The 16,613-nt window shown below is 35.7% G+C and overlaps 1 protein-coding gene across 1 annotated transcript in view; it reads right to left on the reverse strand.

The window, feature by feature from the left end:
* Kcnt2 (potassium sodium-activated channel subfamily T member 2) overlaps positions 1-16,613 on the reverse strand; it is a 411,713-nt gene that overhangs the window by 2,885 nt on the left and 392,215 nt on the right. Inside the window, exon 27 of the mRNA XM_048430982.3 lies at positions 4,125-4,209. Coding sequence (XP_048286939.1) covers positions 4,125-4,209 — 85 coding nt within the window. The remainder of the gene's footprint in view (positions 1-4,124; positions 4,210-16,613) is intronic.

The raw sequence follows: 16,613 nt of genomic DNA on the forward strand, positions 1-16,613 counted from the left end.
CTACAGTCAAACCCTGTCTTGAAAAACCAAAAAAAAAAAAAAAGAAAGAAAAGAAAAGAAAAGAAAAAGAGAAAAAGAAAAAGAAAGAAATTGTTGTAGATGGGTGGAAAGAATTTCCAATTTATGAAGTTCATTATCATTATGGAAAATATTATTGCTAGATAACATTTTCATTATTTAGAAAATTGTTTGTCTGGTATTATTAACATAATAATACTGAAATATATAGGCTAATTTATATGTCTTTACTTATTTATGTTTGTCTATTGGTGTCATTTCGTCTAATTTTCTAGTCCTAATTGGCCTGGAACTTGCTATGTAGGCAAGGCTAACTTCAAAAATATGGTGATATTTTTGTCTCTTTCTGGAACTTCTATACTTAAGTACAAGAACCACCATGTTATTCTTTAAAAATCATTATTAATAAGTTCTAGGAGTATATAAGAAAATGTTCATTTGAAAAACTCAGATGTTTCAATAATATTTGGATTTGCCTGAGAGAAAGGGTTCTTCATGCTGTGATATCATATTTGATTAGTAGATGCTACCAGTTCAGTATACCATGTGTGTGTGTGTGTGTGTGTGTGTCTGTCTGTCTGTCTGTCTGTCTGTCTGTCTGTCTAAATGACCTCTGTTCTGCAGAAGACTATAATGTAACATATGGAGCAGATGTAAAGAAGAAAATGGATTCAAAACAGCCCATAAAAACAAGACAACCACATAATACTTTATTAAAGGATTTGGGTTTAATCTTTTTTTAAAAAAAATAGACTTGATTTTTTTTGTTTTTTTTTGTTTTTTTTTTATTTATTAAAAATTTCCCCCTCCTCCCCACCTCCCATTTCAAAAGAAGGAAGATGATGACAAACTAACTTAAATAGGGAGGGACAGACACAAAGGAAGGACTGTTCCTGGTATACTTTTAAAAAGTATTTTAACTAAATATCTGGTTAGAACAAAGAGTAGTGGTAGTTAATGTCAGAAATAAAATCAACACAGAGATAATGAAGGTTATTAAACCATGGCTTTCTAGACTAGTCATGTTTCAGGTGAAAATGAAAGGAGAAATCCATGTTACTATAATATCTTTACAAAAAGTAAAAAAAAAAATCAGGAAACTAATTTAAACACAAGTACCTAACATAGTTGTATCTTTTTAAAATGCAGGTGGAAAAATATTCATATGATACAACATAGTAAGTATGATGAGTGAAACCTGAAAGCACCTCAGTCCAGTTTCTTCAAATGAAAGTTTAAATGAGTATTCTTGGATCTATTAACAGAATTTCACTGTGTATGCACACCGCTTCTAATTGCTTAAAATTTTAATAGCATTGTAGATCAATGAAGAAAACTAATAGCAAACCTCAAGCCATTTAACGACTTTTCATCTAGTAATTTATTGTTTTAGAATAAAGTTAATGTTGCTCTTTCATTTGGAATAAACTTCTAGAAGCAAAATTTTAGAAAGAAAGCACAAAAAGTACAAGTACAATTCACTATCCACTAAATCCACTGATGTTGTGACAAACACTGCTTTCTATAATATTATATTATTTCTATAATATTATCACTGCAAGTCAGAGTTTGACAGAGCACATTCCTTTGGCGATCCTTTGCTATATACCATGGAAGGTATTAGAATGTGCCATAGCTTGAGTTCTACTAGGCCTTCTGTCAGGGCCACAAATACAGTCACTGCAATAGTGTGAGGAACATATTTTTGTGGCACTTAACTTGATGTTTTGCTTAAATTTAATAAAAATCAGAGTGTTCAAAGAGTAGGAAACTCCTTTCAAGCATTCCTGGTTTATTGTATGCTTTGTAAATAAATGTTCTAGTTATAGCCTCGAAAGTTAAATATTTCATTTGAAGTATTAAACATATATATGTATATATAATGCATGTGTACATACATATATAATATGTGTGTATAATGTTACTGTAATACAATTTATCCTTTATTATATTTTTTCAAGGAAGAAATAGAATAGCAAAATGGTAAATACTTTGTGATATGATTTACTTGAAAATGTGCTAGTAAAAAAAGCAACTAAAGGTAGAATGTAGACTAATGAATAAGTACAGAAGTAAAAGTAAGGGGATAAGATGATAGAGATGGATAGCTTAACTCATCTATGTGCATTATTCCTTAATGCACAATAATAAGATCCAAAATTGAATTGTGATAACTTCTCCATTGCCATGGGAAATATTTAAAGACATTAGCTTATATATCTTAAATGTATGAATTGTATGCTTATGTTATTCCAGTAAATTATTTAAATGTATCTTCTTTTATATTATAAAGACATACAGAATAATAAAAATTAACTTTTACAAGATAAAAGAGCCCAAAGAATACAGGAAGAAAAAGAAAATTTGCAAATGAGATAATAACAAGGCACAAAGCTTTGCCAGTCAAAGAATAATTAGCAAAGTATAAACTACAAAATGGGAGATGGATTTTGAAGTACTCATTCAACAAATAATATAATATCTAGAATATAGAGAGAGTTCAACCAATTTAACAATAGCAAAATCACAAAGGTATTAATGTTATTAAAAGTCAACAAATTACCTGAAACAATTCTCATACAAATTCCTGGTAATAATAAAATTTTTTAACAACATTCAATCATTAGATGAATACTAAACAAAACAGACTGATTATTGTCTCATATCTTTTGGACTGACTATTATACAAAAGATCAGAGATAAAATATTGTTAGAGATATAGAAAAGGAAATATTCATTCACCATTGGTACAAATTTTAGTTAGAGTACCAATAATTAAAACAGTATGGAAATTCTTTTTAAGGAACTATAAATAAAAACACATGTGATTCAACAAACTACTACTATGTATACAAAGATAATTAATCAAAGAAATCAATAAGAACTTTATGGTTAATTATACCATGTATTAAATCACACTAACTGACATTTATAGGATATTTACTCCACCATTTGCTTCTCAACTACTTCTCAACATAAAGAAACTTCTCCAAGATAGACTGAATTTTAGAAGACAACACAAGTATAAAAGCGAAGCAAAAACAAACCCCACCATATTTTGTTGTTTTTCTGTCAGCAGAGTGGCAGTACCTGAATCTATAGCTGTTTCAATCAGTAATTGTGGTCCTGCCATTATTGTTCCACTTCTCTGGTAGCCAGTGTGGGAAATTTATATCCTGTTTGTCCTGCCTTCTGCTGCTGCCACCAAATGCAGTTTTCAAGCAAATCTCTTTAGTTCTATTTATCAATAGGACTAAGGGGTTGAGGCTGAGGTGAAAACCTGCTAGCTCTGAGCAATCTGGGGAGCAACTAGCTGACCTTCCTTCTTCACAAGCCTCAAGAAAGAGAGTGTCGTTCTGCAACATCAAGGTGCCAAAGAGACCACCATGCTCAAAGTCCTTTGTACTACTTTCTGTGCATCTCTCTATCCATCTTCCAGACTCCCTCTGACTTGCTATGTCTAATTTCTGTCAACAAGATGCTGGCTCCACCTCTTGACCCAAGGTTGAATTTACTTACTTAATACAAATGCAACCTCAGGGTTAACAGTGTGATCAAAAATCCTGTAATAATATTTCTCTTATCTGATCAGAAATATCTTCACTTTTATGTGTTTTGAAGTTTTATTAGTAAAGGGTTTCAGAATTAGGGTGCTTGACAACCATTTTAGTGATAGTGGTTCCTCTTTCCACCCCTTTGCTCCTGTATGGCTGGCACTGTATTTTAATTTTCCTTGTGGAAATCGTAATATCTTTAGAGCTATATACTATTAGATGTTTCCCTTTTTCTTTGAGCTGTTCTGCAACACAGTATAGATTTTCTTGTTTTACAAATGTATATTTGCCTAGAGAATAGAGAATGCTACTATTTTATCAATTAACAACCTTTCTTTTCAACAATTCTATACTTTATAGTACTACACAGAGAAACACAGGGATCCCTATGCTCATCAAAAATATCTTTTGCCAAGCATGCTCATCATAAACTTGCAATGCATGCAATTATATTATTATGCATGCAATAATAAGGGACTATAATAGTAAGTTAAAATAGAAGGTAGATTTGTAATTTATATATCCCTAATCCCTAATATGAGGTCAACTTACACAACATCATTGAGCTCAAGCCTGGTATCTGGAGAAGGATTAATCAGGATGTAGGATAGTGTGCTTTGATGATCATTCATTTCATCTGCAAGATAAATAAATACAATGTCTGTTAGGATTCACACAAAATCCCAGAAATCATTATATTTGTGTTTAAATCATGGAGTTATCAATGAGAATTTACAACAGTTGCTTTTTGTTGTGTTTTTAATGGATGGAAGTTTAGTTTTCACTTTTCTGTCATCTGAAATGTTGGCAAAGTACCTACTTTTTGTTCCAGTAGATGATAAAAATGAAGTATCTAATTCTGTTCAGTGTAACCATAGTTACATTCTCTCCTGAAAGTCATTACAATTAAAATTTTTCTACTAAACAAATAGTTTGAGATATTTACTTGATTCATTTCCCTTTATAATAATTAAAAATAATTAGATGTAAATATCATTATTCTATCCAACATCATAGAACATTGATATAAAAATCTCCTGAAAAATAATCTAGTCATATATCATATATATTTTAAAGGTATTAAAAACTGTGATATATATATACATATATATAAAGATATATATATATCTTTAATATGCAGGCCTTCATGGCCTGATTTTTTTAAAGAATACAAAGAATCCATTGGAAAAAAATTTAACCTTACATTTTAAGGATATTACAATGGTAAATATTTTCTTTTCTTATTGATCATAATGGGAAGTGTGGGTATTGTGAGATCACTGAAGTCAATGTCCTCAGAACACTGGGCTTTGTCCTGAGTCAGTTCTTCAATGAACAAGTTATTTTAAACAAGTAAGTCTTCAACCCCTGCACCACACAAGTGGGCTCTATATCTTACTCTGTAAGGTTCTTTTTTATCTCTTCACCCATTCTGATGTGATATAGACAAGAGGACACCACAAAACACCGAAATTGACCCTGTATTAGAACATTGATTTCCAATGACTTAAATAAACATCATTTTTGAAAAAGTACACAACTTCAAGTGTCAGCAATAGGAAGCTCACCAACATAAAAGAGGACAAATGTAATCATTTTTAAAATGTGAAAAACTTTGTAGATCTTGATGTTTAACATTCTAAGTGCATTAAAAGACACAACAATAAAACCACTTGGATACATACTTCAATGATTACCCTTTTTTCCAAGGATAAAGTATGTCGATATACTTAAAATCAGAACAGTCTAAAGTATTAGTATTCATTTAGTTACTACACTTTTAAATAAATATAATTCTTGAAAACAAAACTGTATTATTAAGTTTGAAGAAAAGTTTAAAATTATTTCTTACCAAAGAAAGTTTCTCTTTATATATATATATATTTCATTAAAGTTCATGTTAGGCCAGCATAGCTAAACCTAATAAACAATTTGCAATACTGAAATGTTATTCTAACAAAATAATGTTATTCATTATATTCATTTCAGTAGAAATAATGTTCTTTTAATGTCATAATATATTCTGCTTTAGTTCAATTGATATGCAAACCTTCTTTAAAGCCTATAAATCAAAGTTAGAATTCTACAAGACAGACAAATTACAGAATAGATGAGCATACCAAAAGTTTAGCAGTAAAAATATTTCAATTCCAAACTGATTAAATTGATATTCAAATAAAGTAATATATGTGGTTGTTAATTGTTGGAATAGATCAAGAAATACAACTGTATCCTCCCCCTTTAGGATCAGAGTTGTCAAGAAAAGCAAAGAGTACCCAAGGATCTATAAACCACAGCTAACATCTACAAACAAACAATTTATAACAAATATAGCTTAAAGATGTTATGTAAAACCCTAAATTTCTGAAGCACTGAAAAATTATCTAAAAGTCAAATGCACTGGGAATCCAACATATTTATTTGCTTAACCTGGGATTCATATGTAAGGCTAATTCAGTAGACTGGAGTTTGAAATACAAATATAAAAATGACATTTACTCCAAAAATAGTTACCAATCAAGCATAAATTACATTATATTGACATGAGTTTATCAAGATCATATATCTCTATGAAAAGTAAGTATCATTCATGCATTCTTCTTGATAAAAAGTATTCTTTTAATATGAATTGTAACAAGTTCTTTTCAAAGGAACTCCAATTGATGGTATTCTCTGGACCCTAAGTCATAACACTCTGAAAGGCAGTAGCTATACTAGAAAAATCTCCATTTCATTTGGATGTGAGCAACTCAGTATCTACAATAAACAAGAGTGGTCCTGTACTGCAGTACAAAGAAGACAACTCTACCAAAACACCTCTTGCTCAGTGTAGATATCCAGCCACATTCTGTCATTAACAGAGTGCTCTTCAGTTGCTTTTGAATAAAAGTCAAGTGGCAGTGGTGATCTCAATTGTTTGACACAAATGAGTCAAGATAATTATGAGTTTTCCTAAGAGTAGATGCAATTATTTTATCAATATTTTGATATTCTCAATTAGCCTATTTTAACAAATCAAACTGAACATGTTAATTGTGCAACTGGCTCTAAGACTGATATCAAACATGTCGATAATACACTCAGTGATTTCACAAGTTTTAAATCAAGGCATACATGTGGCCACAATCAGAACCAGAATTTCCAGTTTTTTTTTTCTATACTCCTCAATGACTAGCCCTCGTGGAGTGGAATGCCATCATTTTGATTTAGGTTAAAAGTAGTTGTTGAGTTCAAAGCCGTTCTTTCAAGTCTGCCTTGCAATAGAGCTCAGCTTGACCACAGCTTGCCTGTCTCGCTTTGTGTAAAGGCCTGTTGTTTCCTTCTTCTCTTTGTGATTTTGCACTTGAGAATTAATAAGCAAGTTTTAAACTCTATTTTAACTCGCTTCAAAGAGACATTCATCAATGTTTTATCGGCCATGCACTACTGTTTTGATACCAAATAGTCATTTTCTGTGGTTATATTTTATTTCTCAATTCTATAAGGATAAATATAGTAGGCTTGATGTATTATTAAGAGCCTGACATAATTATCATTAATCATGGCAGACATGAATACATATGGTTGTGCCAAAACCAGAATATAATACTTACTAAAAATTGATTCGCATTATATTTGGTTGTATGAAATCAGAGAATCAAGATTCATCAGAAATGACTAAGAATCACAGTATATATTAAGAATATACTGTGTCCAGACAGCTACACTCTGGCCTTAGAAAACTAAAAAATGTCTTATGCTTAAAATTAGTGATCCTGAAATTGTTTCACACACAGTGGAAGAAGGCAGGTGATTCAACAAATGGTGCTGACAAAACTAGATATGCACCGTCGGATCAATAAATTTAGGTTCACGTCTTTCATCCTATATAAAGCTCAATTAAAAAGAAACCAAAGACTTTAATTTAAAACATGAAATGTTGAAACTTCTGGAGGAAAGCATAGGGGATACACTTCAGGATTGAAGTATGGAAAATAGCTTCCAAACAGGGCTTCAGTGGGTTAGGAAATCAGTGAACAGACTGCATTACACCCTTGGCACAGCCAAAGGAATGAAGAGACGGGCAACTCTACTCACAGCTAAGAGAAAATCTTTGCTGTGTACGTCAGACAAGGGGTTATTAGCAAAAACTTATGAAGAACTGCAAAGTAAAATGCTAGTTCCCTAACAATTTGAAGAAGGAGGTGATAAAACAAAAATACAAATAATAAATAATATTATTGCTCTTCCCCCCCTCCCCTCTGGAGACACAAGATCTCCCCAGAGCTGCTCCCTTGCACACTGGGCCTGGACTGTGGGCTCGGTCTGGCAGGGGCAGCTCAGGTGCTTTGAGAGCCTGTCTGAGGACAGGCAAGCCCTGTCTCAGCTCAATCGCATTCCTGGCCAGCAAGAAAGAGTGAACTTCTAGCAGACTTCCATTGGAGGAGGGGTGAGTTTTCCCCTGGCCAGAGGGCTTCCTCTAGGAGGAATTCAGCCTTTCCCTGCCCCCCTCGACAATCTGGTCACCAGGCAGAGGCGACTGCTCCCTGCGGAGTTCTCCTGAATCCCTTCCCAGCCTTTATCCAGGTACACCTTCCTCTCTTCCCCCCTTCCCTCTGGGGCCACAAAATCTCCCCAGAGCAACTCCCTTGCTCGCTGGACCTGGGTTGTGAGTACAACCCGGTAGTAGGGAGTGCCTGTGTGTCAATAGACTGCCTGAGGAAAGGTAGGCCTTCTGTCAGTGAATTCCCTGCCCAACAAGGGAACCTGACCTGGTACTAGAAGATCCAGTAGAGAGCATTTGAAGGAAGAGATGGGCAGACGCCAAGGCAAGAACTCCTCCAACAATCTAAAAAACAACATGAAAACACCAGAACCCAATGACCCTACAATAGAAGGACTTGAACCTCTTAATTCAGAAGAAGCAGGAAAAAATGCCATTATGAAAGCAATAGAGTCCCTTAAACAGAATATGAATAACTCCCTTAAAGAACTGGATGAGAAGTATAACAAAAAGATTGAAGAAATGAGTAAAGAAATGGATGAAAAATATTAAAAAAAACATCGAAGAAATGAGTAAATCCATGAATGATATATTGGGAAACCAAGAAAAAACAATCAAACAGGTAATAGAAACAGTTCAAGAACTGAAAACTGAAATGGAGGCAATGAAGAAAACACAAAACGAGGGCCAGCTGGATATGGAAAATCTAGGTAAACGAACAGAGACTACAGAATCAAGCATAACCAATAGGATACAAGAGATGGAAGAACGAATCTCAGAGTCTGAAGATACCATAGAGAAAATAAATGCTCTGATCAAAGAAAACAGCAAATCCAATAAATTCTCATCACAAAACATTCAAGAAATCTGGGACACAATAAAAAAACCAAATCTAAGAATAATAGGGATTGAAGAAGGAGAAGAACTGCAGATCAAAGGACCAGAAAATATATTCAACAAAATTATAGAAGAAAACTTTCCCAATCTAAAGAATGATATCCCTATGAAGGTTCAAGAAGCATACAGAACACCGAATAGGCTTGATCAAAAAAAAACATCCCCTCGCCATATAATAATCAAAACACAAAACATACAGATTAAAGAAAGAATATTAAGAGCTGCAAGGGAAAAAGGGCAAGTAACTTATAAAGGTAAACCTATCAGACTCACACCGGACTTCTCTATGGAAACCATGAAAGCCAGAAGGTCCTGGATAGAGGTACTGCAGAAACTAAGAGTCCATGGATGCAAGCCCAGACTAATATACCCAGCCAAGCTATCATTCACTATCGATGGAGAAAACAAAATATTCCAGGATAAGAACAAATTTAAACAATTTGCAGCCACAAACCCAGCCTTACAGAAAGTAATAGAAGGAAAATTGCAACCAAAAGAGTCCAACATTGCCAGCACTGCTTACAATAACTCAGACATCTAGCGACCCTTCAAGAGCTTGACTCAAAGAAGGGACACATACAAACTCTATTAATCAAACAAACAAAAAATAATAATAACCGGAGTCAACAACCACTGGTCATTAATATCACTTAATATTAATGGACTCAATTCACCTATAAAAAGGCACAGACTAAGAGACTGGATACGAAAACAGGATCCAACATTCTGCTGTTTACAAGAAACACACCTCAACCACAAAGACAGACATTTACTCAGAGTAAAGGGATGGGAAAAGGTTTTTCAAGCAAACGGACCTAAGAAACAAGCAGGCGTGGCCATTCTAATCTCCAACAAAATTGACTTCAAACTAAAATCAATCAGAAGAGATGGAGATGGACATTTTATACTCATAACAGGAACAATTCATCAGGAGGAAGTCTCAATCCTGAATATCTACACCCCTAATATAAAGCCTCCTACTTATGTAAAAGAAACACTTCTAGAACTCAAGGCAGTCATCAAACCACACACACTAATAGTAGGAGACTTCAACACTCCTCTCTCTCCAATGGATAGGTCAATCAGACAGAAACCTAACAGAGAATTAAGAGAATTACTGGAGGTATTGAATCAAATGGACTTAACAGACATCTATAGAACATTCCACCCAAATAGGAAAGAATATACCTTCTTCTCTGCAGCTCATGGAACCTTCTCGAAAATTGACCACATACTGGGTAACAAAGCAAACTTCCACAGATACAAAAAAATATTAGTAACCACTTGTGTCTTGTCAGACCACCATGGATTAAAGTTAGAATTCAAGAACAGTGCTACCCCCAGGAAGCCAACAAATTCATGGAAGTTGAACAGTCAACTACTGAATCACCCCTGGGTCAAGGAAGAAATAAAGAAAGAAATTAAAGTCTTCCTTGAATTTAATGAAAATAAAGACACAACATACTCAAACCTATGGGACACCATGAAAGCAGTGCTAAGAGGAAAGTTCATAGCACTAAGTGCCCAATTAAAGAAAATGGAGAAAGCACACATTGGAGACTTAACAGCACACTTGAAAGCTCTAGAAAAAAAAGAAGCTGATTCACCCAGGAGGAGTAGAAGACTGGAAATAATCAAACTGAGGGCTGAAATCAACAAAATAGAAACACAGAAAACAATCCAAAGAATCAATGAATCAAAAAGCTGGTTCTTGGAGAAAATCAACAAGATCGACAAACCCCTATCCCAATTAATCAAACGGCAGAGAGAGAACATGCAAATTAATAAGATCAGAAATGAAAAGGGGGACATAACCACAGACACAGAGGAAATTCAGAGAATCAGTAGATCTTACTACGAAAATTTATATGCCACAAAGTTGGAAAATGTAAAAGAAATGGACATTTTTTTAGATAAGTGCCATATACCAAAGTTGAACCAAGAACAGGTGAACAATCTAAATAGACCTGTCAGTCGTGAAGAATTAGAAGCTGTTATTAAAAATCTCCCTACCAAAAAAAGCCCAGGACCAGATGGTTTCAATGCAGAATTCTACCGGAACTTCCAGGAAGAGCTAATACCTATACTCCTTAATGTATTTCACAATATAGAAACAGAAGAATCACTGCCAAACTCTTTTTATGAAGCTACAGTAACCCTGATACCAAAACCACACAAAGACACAACCAGGAAAGAGAATTACAGACCAATATCACTCATGAACATTGACGCAAAAATACTCAATAAAATACTGGCAAACCGAATCCAAGAATACATTAGAAAAATTATCCATTATCATCAAGTGGGCCTCATCCCAGAGATGCAGGGCTGGTTCAACATACGCAAATCTATCAATGTAATCCATCATATAAATAAACTGAAAGAAAAAAACCATATGATCATTTCATTGGATGCGGAAAAAGCATTTGACAAAATTCAACACCCATTTATGATTAAGGTGTTGGAGAGACTTGGGATACAAGGATCATACCTAAATATAATAAAAGCAATATACAGCAAACCGTCAGCTAACATCAAATTGAACGGAGAGAAACTCAAAGCCTTTCCACTAAAATCAGGAACACGACAAGGCTGTCCACTCTCACCATTCCTCTTCAATATAGTGCTTGAAGTTCTAGCAATAGCAATAAGACAACATAAGGGGATCAAGGGGATTCGAATTGGAAAAGATGAAGTTAAACTTTCGTTATTTGCAGACGATATGATAGTGTACATCAGCGACCCCATAAACTCTTCCAAAGAACTCCTACAGTTGATAAACACCTTTAGTAATGTGGCAGGATACAAGATCAACTCCAAATAATCGGTTGCCCTCCTATATACAAAGGATAAAGAAGCAGAGAGGGAAATCAGAGAAACATCACCTTTCATGATAGCCACAAATAGCATAAAATATCTTGGGGGTAACTCTAACCAAGGAAGTGAAAGACCTATTTGACAAAAACTTTAAGTCTTTGAAGAAAGACATTGAGGAGGATACCAGAAAATGGAAAGACCTTCCCTGCTCTTGGATAGGGAGAATCAACATAGTAAAAATGGCAATTCTACCAAAAGCAATCTATAGATTCAATGCAATTCCCATCAAAATCCCATCAAACTTCTTCACAGACCTTGAGAGAACAATAATCAATTTTATATGGAAAAACAAAAAACCCAGGATAGCCAAAACAATCTTATACAATAAAGGAACCTCTGGATGCATTACCATCCCTGACTTCAAACTGTATTACAGAGCAACAGTATTGAAAACAGCTTGGTATTGGCATAACAACAGAGAAGTCGACCTATGGAATCGAATAGAAGACCCGGGTATTAACCCACAAACTTATGAACACCTGATTTTTGACAAGGGAGCTAAAGCTATACAATGGAAGAAAGATAGCATCTTTAATAAATGGTGCTGGCATAACTGGATGTCAACCTGTAGAAGAATGAAAATAGATCCATATCTATCACCATGCACAAAACTCAGGTCCAAATGGATAAAAGACATCAACATTAATCCGACCACTTTGAACCTGATAGAAGAGAAAGTGGGAAGTAGTCTACAAGATATAGGCACAGGAGACCACTTCCTAAGCAGAACCCCAGGAGCGCAGACAATAAGAGAAACAATAAATAAATGGGACCTACTGAAACTGAGAAGCTTCTGTAAAGCAAAGGACACTGTCAGTAAGACAAAAAGGCTACCTTCTGACTGGGAAAAGATCTTCACAAACCCTGCAACAGATAAAGGTCTGATCTCCAAAATATACAAAGAACTCAAGAAACTAGACACTAAAACTCTAATTAACCCAATTAAAAAATGGGGGTACTGAACTGAACAGAGAATTCACTACAGATGAACTTCGAAGGGCTAAAAAGCACTTAAGGTCATGCTCAACCTCCTTAGCAATCAGGGAAATGCAAATCAAAACAACTTTGAGATATCATCTTACACCTGTCAGAATAGCCAAACTCAAAAACACCAATGATAGCCTATGCTGGAGAGGATGTGGAATGAGGGGAACACTCATCCATTGTTGGTGGGAATGCAAACTCGTGCAGCCACTGTGGAAATCAGTGTGGCAGTTTCTCAGGAAACTGGGAGTCAACCTCCCTCAGGACCCAGCAATTCCACTCTTGGGAATATACCCTAGAGATTCCTTAACATACTACAAAAGCATTTGTTCTACTATGTTCATAGCAGCACTATTTGTAATAGCCAGAAACTGGAAACAGCCTAGGTGCCCCTCAATAGAAGAATGGTTAAAAAAGGTGTGGAACATATACACATTAGAGTTTTACTCAGCGGTAAAAAACAATGACATCTTGAATTTTGCATGCAAATGGATGGAAATAGAAAACGCTTTACTGAGTGAGGTAAGCCAGACCCAAAAAGAGGAACATGGTATGTATTCACTCATAAGTGGATTCTAACCATAATTAAAGGTCTTTGAGCCTATTATTCGTGATCCTAGAGAAGCTAAATAAGAAGATGAACCTGATGAAGATTATTTAGCTATCCGCCAGGAGGTAGGAAATAGACAAGAGTCCCAGGTAACCTCGGGTGCATGGGGGGGTGGGAGGGTTGTTGGAAAGGGAGAGGGTTAGAGAGAAGGGAGTAGGGGAAGATTGGGGAAAGATCGGGGGACTGGGATGGGGGGGAGGGAGGAAGGATGGATATGGGATCAGGCAAGTATATACCTCAACTAAGGGAATCATTTTAGGGTTTACAAGAGACTTGATTATAAAGGGGATCCCCGGTCCAAGGAGAGATCCCCAGATGGTTCTCTGGACAGAGGAGAGGGTGCCTGAACCAGCCTTGGCCCACAACCATACTGATGAATATTTTGCATGTCACCATAGAACCCTCATCTGGCAATGGATGGAGATGGAGGCGGAGAACCACGTAGGAACACTGGACCTAGCTCCCTAGGTCCAAATAAGAGGCAGAAGGAAAGAGAACGTGAGCAAAGAAGGCAAGGGCAGAGGAAATCTTCATCCGACGTTGGATGGCGATACAGATGGAGACCCATATTGGAACACCGAACTGAGCACTCCACGGTCCAAATGAGGAACAGAAAGATGAAGAAAATTAAAAAAGTAATCAGGACTGCGAGGGATGCGAGCACTCACTGATACAAGGGAACTGATATAATGAGAGTTCACCAAGGCCTGTTGGACTGGAACTGAACGAGGACGTGATCCAACCAGATTCTCTGAATGTGGCTGGCCCGGAGCCTTTTTGAAAAGCCATTGACAATGACACTGGGACTTGCTTCCTCTGCATATACTGGATTTTGGTGCTCCAGTCTGTTTGGACTCTCACCTTTCCTGGACCTGGAGCGAGGGGGGAGGAACTTGAACTTCCCACAGGGCAGGAAACCCTGACTGCTCTAGGGGATGGAGAGGGAGGAGGAGAGGGAGTGGGGGGAGTGGGAGGGTGTTGGGAGGAGGGGCTGAAATGGAAACTTTTATAATTTAATAAAAAAAAGAAAAAATAAATAAATAATATTATTTAAATAAAAATTAAATAAAAATATTTTTTTTTTAGTTTTTGAGACTATAATATAATTATACCATTTTCCATTTCCCATACTCCCTCCAACCCTCAAAACTCCCACATCCTGTCTCTCTCTTTCAAATCCATTGACTCATTTTCTTTGTCATTCTGTATTGGGTATGTGTGTACTCTTAAATACAACCTGTTCAGTCTGTTTTATGCAACTTGTTTGTATATAATTTCAGACCTGATCTTTTGGTATTGGATAACCAATTGGAGTGCTCTTCCCCAGAGAAGACTATTTCTCCTGCTCTACTCATTCCTTAGTTTCTTGGAATTATTTGTATAGGGTTGGTGCTTTCCCTCTTCTGTATTAATGGTGTCATTCAAACAAACATGTTTCAGAGACTTTATACCTGACATTTCCATCACACACAATTTTACAGAAACTTTCAGGAGTAGTTTTATAGATAGATAAGATGCAAAATATTACAGAAAACTACAATTGACCAACTTTTTTAAAGTGATTAATATTCTTAGCAATCAAGAAACTGGGAATTAAGGTTAAGGGTGAGTTAATAAAATTTAAGAATATATAAAGAAGGGCTGGAGAGATGGCTCAGTGGTTAAGAGCATTGCCTGCTCTTCCAAAGGTCCTGAGTTCAATTCCCAGCAACCACATGGTGGCTCACAACCATCTGTAATGAGGTCTGGTGCCCTCTTCTGGCCTGCAGACATATACACAGACAGAATATTGTATACATAATAAATAAATGAATATTTTTAAAAAAAAGAATATATAAAGAAGCCTAATGGACTGACACTATTTCATAAGCCAATTACAAATTTCTTTTTCTTTTCTTTCTTTTTTTTTGAGATAAGGTTTCTGTGCTTTGGCTGTCATTGAACTCACAGAGATCCACCTGCCTCTGCCTCTACCTGAGTTTATGTCTGTGTGAGGTGGTTGGATTCCCTGGAACTGGAGTTACAGACAGTTGTCAACTTCTATGTGGGTGCTACAAATTGAACCTGGGTCTTCTGGAAGAGCAGTCAGTGCTTTTAGCCCCTAAGTCTTCTCTACATTCATCCAATTTTATTTCTTAACACCAAATTAGTAAACAAAGCTGTTTCCAGAAGGCATGAGTAATTAAATGAAAGTTTCATAGACATGAACGTATTAATTCCCTATGTGCTATTGGTCAAAGAGGCCCCAGAGTCAATCAAGATAGTACAGGCACTGGCATTGTGCTTGGATGTCCGTCATAATTAGATAACTAGTCTCTTTTGCTAAGGAAATCATCCACCTTGTTTTCAGGACGCAAAGAAATTGACCTTGAGTTAACCAGATCACTCTTCTTTTTCACTCACTGCACAGTGCTAGAAGGTGCTAAGCAGACTGCTGATGGAAAATACCTCTTGGTCTTATGCAGCATTGGATTTAAATCTGCAAGTTGCAAAACTGACCTAGTAAGCGAAATGTTCCTACAGGTTTAATAACAGAAAGAATCTTTATAATGGTAATTAATTGCTCTCTTGATTGGATTTGTAACTTCAATTGGAGGGAATGCATGCCTATTACTGTAAGCAAACTCAAAACCCATGGCTAGGGAAGTAACAGACTTATTTATAGGTCTATTCTGCATCTATTAATAGGTTTTTATAAATGGTCATGCTGTTAATCTGACTTCTAAATATGTTTTATTCATACATTTACACTGCTCCAATCTTAATCAGAAACATCATAGTGGGAAATGGGTAATTTAGAGATTCATTATTGTTCAGTGTGATAAGAATAAGCAAATATGAGTGTTCAGTCATCAATGGGACTTCTAGATCAAGCCTCACCCACTAGACTCCAGAAATATTTCTGTAGAGGTGGGCAAAAGGAGAGTAAAAGCCTCAGGATGGCGAGGAGTGCTATGGAAGTCATTGCTTTTGCATACATGAATTTATAATACCTGTGGTTATCTGCATAAGGGTTACACAAGATCAAGCCTCTTAAACATTACAACATGAAGTGGAGAATACCTCCCAAAACCTTATCCTAGCTGAGGAGCAAGGCAACAAATGGCTGCCAAAGAAAGAAACCACTTCTTTAGCAGTGTGGCCAATGGTAGGCTTTCCATTTTCAATCGCATGACCACACATCCATGGG

The sequence above is a fragment of the Myodes glareolus genome, chromosome 5, assembly GCF_982192425.1.
Source record: "Myodes glareolus chromosome 5, mMyoGla1.1, whole genome shotgun sequence".
In the NCBI taxonomy this organism is placed as follows: domain Eukaryota; kingdom Metazoa; phylum Chordata; class Mammalia; order Rodentia; family Cricetidae; genus Myodes; species Myodes glareolus.